The sequence below is a fragment of the Bombina bombina genome, chromosome 3 (assembly GCF_027579735.1).
Source record: "Bombina bombina isolate aBomBom1 chromosome 3, aBomBom1.pri, whole genome shotgun sequence".
NCBI classification, from domain to species: domain Eukaryota; kingdom Metazoa; phylum Chordata; class Amphibia; order Anura; family Bombinatoridae; genus Bombina; species Bombina bombina.
The window spans coordinates 1027310498-1027320884 of NC_069501.1; the positions used below are offsets into that span (position 1 = coordinate 1027310498).

The 10387-nt window shown below is 41.7% G+C and overlaps 1 protein-coding gene across 1 annotated transcript in view; it reads right to left on the reverse strand.

The window, feature by feature from the left end:
* The window catches only part of CSRNP2 (cysteine and serine rich nuclear protein 2), a 112912-nt gene extending 103285 nt beyond the window's left edge, over positions 1-9627 (reverse strand). The window contains exon 1 of the mRNA XM_053705527.1: positions 9228-9627. Coding sequence (XP_053561502.1) covers positions 9228-9627 — 400 coding nt within the window. The remainder of the gene's footprint in view (positions 1-9227) is intronic.
* Positions 9628-10387: the final 760 nt, after the last annotated feature.

The window sequence follows — 10387 nt, forward strand, 5'->3', positions numbered from 1 at the left end:
TCTGACTAAAGCCTGTACAAACACCTGAATATCTGGCATGGCTGCCAGACGCTTGTGTAACAAAACAGACAGAGCCGATATCTGTCCTTTTAAGGAACTAGCTGATAGACCTTTCTCCAATCCTTCTTGGAGAAAAGATAGTATCCTTGGAATCCTAATCTTACTCCAAGAGTAACCCTTGGATTCGCACCAGCAAAGATATTTCCGCCATATCTTATGGTAAATTTTCCTGGTGACAGGCTTTCTAGCCTGGATCAGAGTATCTATAACTGATTCCGAAAACCCACGCTTAGCTAGAATCAAGCGTTCAATCTCCAAGCAGTCAGTTGCAGAGAAACTAGGTTTGGATGTTCGAATGGACCTTGAATTAGAAGGTCCTGTCTCAAAGGCAGCTTCCATGGTGGAACCGATGACATATTCACCAGGTCTGCATACCAAGTCCTGCGTGGCCACGCAGGAGCTATCAGAATTACCGAAGCCTTCTCCTGTTTGATCCTGGCTACTAGCGGGGAGAAGGGGAAACGGTGGAAAGACATAAGCTAGATTGAACGACCAAGGCGCTACTAAGGCATCTACCAATGTCGCCTTGGGATCTCTGGACCTGGACCCGTAACGTGGAACTTTGGAGTTCTGACAAGACGCCATCAGATCCAGATCTGGAATGCCCCATAGCTGGGTCAGCTGAGCAAAAACCTCCGGGTGGAGTTCCCACTCCCCCGGATGGAAAGTCTGACGACTCAGATAATCCGCTTCCCAGTTGTCTACTCCTGGGATGTGAATTGCTGATAGATGGCAGGAGTGATCCTCTGCCCATTTGATGATCTTGGATACCTCCCTCATCGCCAGGGAACTCTTTGTTCCCCCCTGATGATTGATGTAAGCTACAGTCGTCATGTTGTCCGACTGAAATCTGATGAATTTGGCCTCCGCTAGTTGAGGCCATGCCTGGAGCGCATTGAATATCGCTCTCAATTAAAAAATGTTTATCGGGAGAAGAGATTCTTCCCGAGACCATAGACCCTGAGCCTTCAGGGACTCCCAGACCGCGCCCCAGCCTAAGAGACTGGCGTCGGTTGTGACAATGATCCACTCCGGTCTTCGGAAACTCATTCCCCGAGACAGGTGATCCTGAGACAACCACCAGAGGAGTGAGTCTCTGGTTTTCTGGTCCATCTGAATCTGGGGAGACAAATCTGCATAATCCCCATTCCATTGTTTGAGCATGCACAGTTCCAATGGTCTTAAATGAATTAGAGCAAAGGGAACCACGTCCATTGCCGCAACCATTAATCCTATTACCTCCATGCACTGAGCTATGGAGGGTTGAGGAATGGATTGAAGAACTTGACAAGTGTTCAAAAGTTTTAATTTCCTGACCTCCGTCAGAAAGATTTTCATTTCTACCGAGTCTATTATTGTTCCCAGGAAGGGAACCCTTGTGAACGGGGACAGAGAACTTTTTTCTATGTTCACCTTCCACCCGTGAGACCTTAGAAAGGCTAGAACAATGTCCGTATGAGCCCTTGCTTTGTGAAAGGACGACGCCTGTATTAAAATGTCGTCTAGGTAAGGTGCTACTGCAATGCCCCTTGGCCTTAGCACCGCTAGAAGGGACCCTAGCACCTTTGTGAAAATTCTGGGAGCAGTGGCCAATCCGAAGGGAAGAGCCACGAACTGGTAATGCTTGTCCAGAAAGGCGAACCTCAGAAACTGATGGTGATCTTTGTGGATAGGAATATGCAGGTACGCATCCTTTAAGTCCACGGTAGTCATATATTGACCCTCCTGGATCATTGGTAAAATTGTCCGAATGGTTTCCATTTTGAATGATGGAACTCTGAGGAATTTGTTTAGGATCTTTAAGTCCAGAATTGGCCTGAAAGTTCCTTCCTTTTTGGGAACTACAAACAGGTTTGAGTAAAATCCCAGTCCTTGTTCTGCTGTTGGAACTGGGTGTATCACTCCCATTTTTAAAAGGTCTTCTACGCAATGTAAGAATGCCTGTCTCTTTATCTGGTCTAAAGATAAGCGAGACATGTGGAACCTTCCCCTTGGAGGAAGATCCTTGAATTCTAGAAGATACCCCTGAGAGACAATTTCTAGTGCCCAGGCCTGAGCAAAGAGAGAAAGTCTGCCCCCTACTAGATCCGGTCCCGGATCGGGGGCTACCCCTTCATGCTGTCTTGGTAGCAGCAGCAGGCTTTTTGGCCTGTTTACCCTTGTTCCAGCCTTGCAATGGTTTCCATGCTGGTTTGGGTTGGGATGCGTTACCCTCTTGCCTAGTGGCTGTAGCGGTAGAAGCCGGTCCATTCCTGAAATTGCGAAAGGAACGAAAATTAGACTTATTTTTAGCTTTGAGAGGTCTATCCTGTGGAAGGGCATGTCCCTTTCCCCCAGTGATATCTGAAATAATTTCTTTCAACTCTGGCCCGAATAGGGTCTTACCCTTGAAAGGAATATTAAGCAATTTTGTTTTGGACGACACATCCGCCAACCACGATTTTAGCCAAAGCACTCTATGCGCCACTATTGCGAAACCAGAATTTTTCACCGCTAATTTAGCTAACTGAAAAGCGGCATCTGTAATGAAAGAATTAGCCAACTTCAGGGCGTGAATTCTATCCATGACTTCATCATAAGAAGTCTCCTTCTGGAGCGAGTTTTCTAATTCCTCAAACCAAAAAGCAGCTGCAGTGGTTACAGGAATAATGCAAGAAATTGGTTGAAGAAGAAAACCTTGTTGAACAAAAATTTTCTTAAGTAAACCTTCTAATTTTTTATCCATAGGATCTTTGAAAGCGCAACTGTCTTCTATTGGTATAGTCGTGCGCTTAGCTAGTGTTGAAACTGCCCCCTCTACCTTAGGGACCGTCTGCCACGCGTCCCTTCTGGGGTCAACAATGGGGAACATTTTCTTAAATATAGGAGGGGGAACAAAAGGTACACCTGGCTTCTCCCACTCCTTATTCACTATATCCGCCACCCTCTTAGGTATCGGAAACGCATCAGTGTGTACTGGGACCTCTAAAAATTTATCCATTTTACACAATTTTTCTGGGACCACCAAAGGTTCACAATCATCAAGCGTAGCTAGGACCTCCTTAAGTAGGGCGCGGAGGTGTTCTAGCTTAAATTTAAATGCTATGGAATCAGGCTCTGCTTGCTGAGAAACTTTTCCTGTGTCAGAAATTTCTCCCTCAGACAGGCCCTCCCTCACCGCCAAGTCAGATTGATGTGAGGGCACTACAGATAAATTATCCTCTGCGTCTGCTTGCTCATTTTCTGCATTTAAAACTGAGCAATCACGCTTCCTAGGAAAAGCTGGCAGTTTGGATAAAAATGCTGCGAGAGAATTATCCATTACTGCTGCTAACTGCTGCATAGTAATAGCAATTGGTGCGCTAGATGTACTGGGCATCGCTTGCGCGGGCATAGCTGGTGTTGACACAGAAGGAGGGGATAGAGGGCTATCCTCACTACCTTCAGCTAAAGAATCATCTTGGGCTATATCTTTAAGTGTGATTGTACGGTCCTTAAGATGTTTGGACGCTATGGCACACTTCACACATAAATTTAATGGGGGAACCACCTTGGCCTTTGAACGTATAGAACATAGGTTATCTGAAGGGTCAGACATGTTTGACAGACTTAAACAGATCTTCAATGCAATAAAAATTATTTTTTACAAAAACGTTTACTGTGTCTTTAAATAATAAAAGTGCACACTTTATTATTGAAACATCAAAAAACCATCAAAGAAACATCCGATTTTAATGAAATTTTCACCACAGTGTCTTAATGCTTTGAAAAGATTGCACACAAATTTTCAGACCAATTAACCCCTTAATGCCCAAACCGGAGCTAATAACAGCAATTAACAGGTTAAACACACTACAGTACTATGCCACAGCTTCCACTGTGGCCTTTACCTTCCTTAGGGATTATTTTAGTAGGAAATAAGCCTCTCTGGAGTCTTATCTGATGCCTCTGGACTCCCCACGTGAAGCTGCATGAACTGCCTAGGCAAAACAACTGCGCAATTGAGGCGCGAAAATGAGGCCTCCTCCCTCTTCATTCCAGAGTGGAGGGGCCTTTCTGACTAGATTAGGTGTCCAAATAAGTGCCAGGTGCAAATTAAACCCCAAAAGTGTTTTAAAGTCTGAAAAAACACCTTAATTATAGTGAAAAACATGCTAAAAAGCAATCGATTATGCCCACAAAAGTGTCAACCAGCATAGAGCCCTTAATATAAGCCCTAATCTTGTACAGAGTCTAAGAAAAATGGCTTACCTATCCCAGAGGGGATTACTGACAGTCTTCTAGCATTACTAGGTCTTGTTAGAAAAATGACTGATCATACCTGAAGCAGTTAAGCCTGCAAACTGTTCCCCCCAACTGAAGTTCTCTGGTTTCAACAGTCCTGTGTGGGAACAGCAATGGATTTTAGTTACTGGTTCTAAAATCATATTCCTCTCGGCAGAAATCTTCATCACTTTCTGCTGCAGAGTAAATAGTACAAGCCCGAACTATTTTAAAATAACAAACTCTTGATAGAAGAATAAAAAACTACAACTAAACACCACATACTCTTTACCACCCCCGTGGAGATGCTACTAGTTAGAGCGGCAAAGAGAATGACTGGGGGGGCGGAGCCTGAGGGGAGCTATATGGACAGCTTTGCGGTGTGCTCTCTTTGCCACTTCCTGTAGGGATTGAGAATATCCCACAAGTAAGGATGAAACCGTGGACCGGATACACCAATGTAGGAGAAAAGAGCACCACCAGTCCACCGCCTTCCTTGTCTGTGCACACCAAAGGACTGGTGAAACAAACTACGAGGCAAGTAAAATGGAGGCCTTAGCGTTACATGCTGTGAAACTTCCTGGTGGCAAATTTAAACAAGGAGCACATAAGGTTTTCCTACATACACTATGGTTAAGTCTATACAATATTTTACTAAAAGTGCATAAAGTAGCTAACAAGGTAGTGCTGGTAATTATTTCACATACATACAGGGCAATTAGACTGGGATGACGTTAAAAAAAAAAAAAAATGTTTAATGGGAATGCAGATTTCCTGGAGGGGCAGTCTTATGAGTGTATAAGTTTATTTTATTTTTTATTAGGGTTAGAAAAAATGGTTTTACAAAATTACAGTTTGGAGAATATGAACTTAAAAGTACATCAGATTGCTATGCTTAAAATATCTGCAATTAAAAGACCACTAAAACAAACAGAATCTCCACAATCAATAAATGCATCATAAAGAGACAATGCAAAAGCGCTTAGTTTGAGTTTCAAATGAGCAGTAGATTTTTTTTTGACAAATGTCTGTTACATTTTCTTCCTTATGCATCATGTGACAGCCTCAGCCAATCAAAAAACATAATTTATGCTTACCTGATAAATTCCTTTCTTCTGTAGTGTGATCAGTCCACGGGTCATCATTACTTCTGGGATATTACTCCTCCCCAACAGGAAGTGCAAGAGGATTCACCCAGCAGAGCTGCATATAGCTCCTCCCCTCTACGTCACTCCCAGTCATTCGACCAAGGACCAACGAGAAAGGAAAAGCCAAGGGTGAAGTGGTGACTGGAGTATAAATTAAAAAATATTTACCTGCCTTAAAAACAGGGCGGGCCGTGGACTGATCACACTACAGAAGAAAGGAATTTATCAGGTAAGCATAAATTATGTTTTCTTCTGTTAAGTGTGATCAGTCCACGGGTCATCATTACTTCTGGGATAGCAATACCAAAGCAAAAGTACACGGATGACGGGAGGGATAGGCAGGCTCTTTATACAGAAGGAACCACTGCCTGAAGAACCTTTCTCCCAAAAATAGCCTCCGATGAAGCAAAAGTGTCAAATTTGTAAAATTTGGAAAAAGTATGAAGCGAAGACCAAGTTGCAGCCTTGCAAATCTGTTCAACAGAGGCCTCATTCTTGAAGGCCCAAGTGGAAGCCACAGCTCTAGTAGAATGAGCTGTAATTCTTTCAGGAGGCTGCTGTCCAGCAGTCTCATAAGCTAAACGAATTATGCTACGAAGCCAAAAAGAAAGAGAGGTAGCGGAAGCTTTTTGACCTCTCCTCTGCCCAGAGTAAATGACAAACAGAGAAGACGTTTGTCGAAATTCCTTAGTTGCCTGTAAGTAAAATTTTAGAGCACGGACTACATCCAGGTTGTGCAGTAGACGTTCCTTCTTTGAAGAAGGATTTGGGCATAAAGAAGGAACAACAATCTCTTGATTGATATTCCTGTTAGTAACTACCTTAGGTAAGAACCCAGGTTTAGTACGCAGGACTACCTTATCCGAATGAAAAATCAAATAAGGAGAATCACAATGTAAGGCTGATAATTCAGAGACTCTTCGAGCCGAGGAAATAGCCATTAAAAATAGAACTTTCCAAGATAACAACTTTATATCAATGGAATGAAGGGGTTCAAACGGAACGCCCTGTAAAACATTAAGAACAAGGTTTAAACTCCATGGTGGAGCAACAGTTTTAAACACAGGCTTAATCCTGGCCAAAGCCTGACAAAAAGCCTGGACGTCAGGAACTTCTGACAGACGTTTGTGTAACAGAATGGACAGAGCTGAGATCTGTCCCTTTAATGAACTAGCAGATAAACCCTTTTCTAAACCTTCTTGTAGAAAAGACAATATCCTAGGAATCCTAACCTTACTCCAAGAGTAACCTTTGGATTCACACCAATATAGGTATTTACGCCATATCTTATGGTAAATCTTTCTGGTAACAGGTTTCCTAGCCTGTATTAAGGTATCAATAACTGACTCAGAAAACCCACGTCTTGATAAAATCAAGCGTTCAATTTCCAAGCAGTCAGCTTCAGAGAAGTTAGATTTTGATGTTTGAAGGGACCCTGTATCAGAAGGTCCTGTTTCAGAGGTAGAGACCAAGGTGGACAGGATGACAAGTCCACCAGGTCTGCATACCAAGTCCTGCGTGGCCACGCAGGTGCTATTAGAATCACTGATGCTCTCTCTTGTTTGATTCTGGCAATCAATCGAGGAAGTAACGGGAAGGGTGGAAACACGTAAGCCATCCTGAAGTCCCAAGGTGCTATCAGAGCATCTATCAGGACTGCTCCTGGATCCCTGGATCTGGACCCGTAACGAGGAAGCTTGGCGTTCTGCCGAGACGCCATGAGATCTATGGTAGAAACACTTGTGCAAAGTCCATGTGTGTAGTTAGGCAAATGGATATAGTTATGTCCAACGTATTCTGTTCAGTCAGATTAAAGAGGTATAACACAATGTTCAGTGTACACAGCAAGTAAAGGGAGAAATAAATGGACAGCGTCAAAGACAATCCTGACTCACCACTCCAAGGAAGGCTATTACGGCATCTCTCGGTACTGTAAATGGGTATGCAGCCACTATCCACTTCACACAGGACGTATCGCTCACCTCTATGGTGTAAACATCAGCTCCGTGGCAATGCACCTTTCCACGAGGATTGAGCGTTCTTTCCTTCTCGGCGTCTCCGGCCAGCATGTACCTCCTCAGCACTTCCGGGTGACGTCAGACGCTGTCAGACGATGCCCTTTCCAATTCGTTTGCGTGGTGCTCCCAAATGCTGTGAATGCAACCTCTATTGACCGGACAAAAGATCCAAAGCTGGGATTAATCTTGTTCCTTCACAGGATAGGAGGGCTCCTCTCCCTCCCAAAGTAGTAGAAAAAAATAATCCAAAGAACAAAAGGATATAAATAAAAAGTCAATTCTTTATTGTAAAATTAAAAGAAATGGGCATCAAAAATAGGGGCAAAGGAAGAAATGAGCAGGTCTTACGCGTTTCGGCAAGGTTCAGCCGTACTCATAGACCATACATGCTCACAGGTGATACAAACTTATATACCGTATAAAGATTACCCATTGGTTAAAACATCACACACCTCCTAAACACCCCTTTTGAAAGGGATAATATCACACAGGTTATATTTATAGAAAATTAACGGTTTAACACCATTGCTCAGTGTATTTATACATAGTACTGAAGATCCTAAAACAAAACAAAATACCTATTACATTTTACATTATAAATACGGGCAAATATATACAAAAGGAAACATCATAATGCAAAAATATATACAAACCAATAAATCAATAACAAAATAGAATCACCCATAGGTATAAATTTTATTCGTAGGTATAAATTTATCAGATGATCACACTAATGGATAAGAAATATATAAGTAATTCATATATATTACATATGTTGAAAAGTATATTAGAATGAATAGTTCCAGTTAATAATATTTAAGCATGATCATTATGATGTAATAAATACCTAGAAATGACCATACATGACTGAGTATAAATTCATTCAAAATAATTAATTGATATAATTCTAGAGGAAATAGGTTCAGTAAAATACATATAAATTAATTCTCCCAAAAATTAATGAGGTCATTCTCTGAATTAAAGCCATCAGGTTTCAATGTGCATAGTTTATGAATCCAATAAACCTCTTGGCGTGCCGAGGTGGACCATTTATCACCACCTCTAGGATTATTCTTTATGATTTCTATGGCATTCCATTTAAAACTACACACATTTCCATGATGTATATCTATAAAATGGCTTGCTAAATCAGAACAATGTTGTTCATTTCTAATGTACCCCAGATGTTCACGGATACGAGTACGAATGTCACGGGAGGTCATACCCACGTACTGAATTTTATGTTCCGTGCAACAGATGAGATACACTATATATGAAGAAGAGCAATTGATACAACCCCTAGTATCAAACGTCTGATTAGTGACATAGGAACTAAATGAACTACCTATCTTAATATGCTCGCAAGCTTTACAGTTCTTTCCACATTTATAAGTTCCATTATGTCTAAGCCAAGAACTTTGGCTATCAGGTTTTCGCAACTGACTAGGTGAGATCAAATTGCCCAATGTAAGCCCTCTTTTATATGTAAATCTACATCCTCCTTTAACCACATCCTTAAGAGAATCATCTCCATATAACATAGGCAAATATTTTTTAACTATGTTACAAATTTGATAGTATTGGTTGGAATACCTTGTAATAAAATTTGGTTTGTTGTCAAATTGGGTCTTTCTATCACTGGACTTGTCTGCTACTAAAAGTAAACTATTTCTGTCACATTGTGTTGCATAGTCATGAGCCTGTTTAATAACTTTCTTGCAATAACCCCTCTTTTGGAGTCTAATGCCTAAATTATTACACTCAGAGTTAAATACTTGTTCATTTGAGCAAATTCTACGATTTCTAAGGAACTGTCCTTTCGCTATACCCTGGAACACATGTCTTGGATGAGAGCTGGAAGAATGTAGGATTGAATTTCCAGCTATTGGTTTACGAAACAATTGAGTTTCAACTTTATCAGAATTCCCATCAATGACCAACTCCACATCCAAGAAGTGTATTTTGTGCTTTTGCCATTCATATGTAAACTTGATCTCAGGGATGCAAGAATTAAGATATCCAACAAATCTCTGTGCCTCTGAGGAATTAAATTTGGTGAGAAATATAAGATCGTCAATAAATCTTTTGTAACAAACAATTCCCCCAGATGAATCAATACCATTAGGTCCAAAGAGGTATTTATATTCAAACCAGCCCATAAATAAATTGGCATAAGAGGGGGCGAATTTCGCCCCCATGGCTGTGCCCCTCAATTGAACGTAATATGATCCCTCAAACTGGAAGTAATTGCGTTCCAAAAGAAAACGAATAGATCTAATAATGAAGTCTTTAGTTTCATTTGAATAATTAGTAAGCCGATTAAGGAAAAATGCTACAGCTTCCAGGCCCAAAGTGTGTGGTATAGACGTGTATAACGCTTCTACATCCACAGTTAACCAACTCACCTTGCCGAAACGCGTAAGACCTGCTCATTTCTTCCTTTCCCCCTATTTTTGATGCCCATTTATTTTAATTTTACAATAAAGAATTGACTTTTTATTTATATCCTTTTGTTCTTTGGATTATTTTTTTCTACTACTTTGGGAGGGAGAGGAGCCCTCCTATCCTGTGAAGGAACAAGATTAATCCCAGCTTTGGATCTTTTGTCCGGTCAATAGAGGTTGCATTCACAGCATTTGGGAGCACCACGCAAACGAATTGGAAAGGACATCGTCTGACAGCGTCTGACGTCACCCGGAAGTGCTGAGGAGGTACATGCTGGCCGGAGACGCCGAGAAGGAAAGAACGCTCAATCCTCGTGGAAAGGTGCATTGCCACGGAGCTGATGTTTACACCATAGAGGTGAGCGATACGTCCTGTGTGAAGTGGATAGTGGCTGCATAACCATTTACAGTACCGAGAGATGCCGTAATAGCCTTCCTTGGAGTGGTGAGTCAGGATTGTCTTTGACGCTGTCCA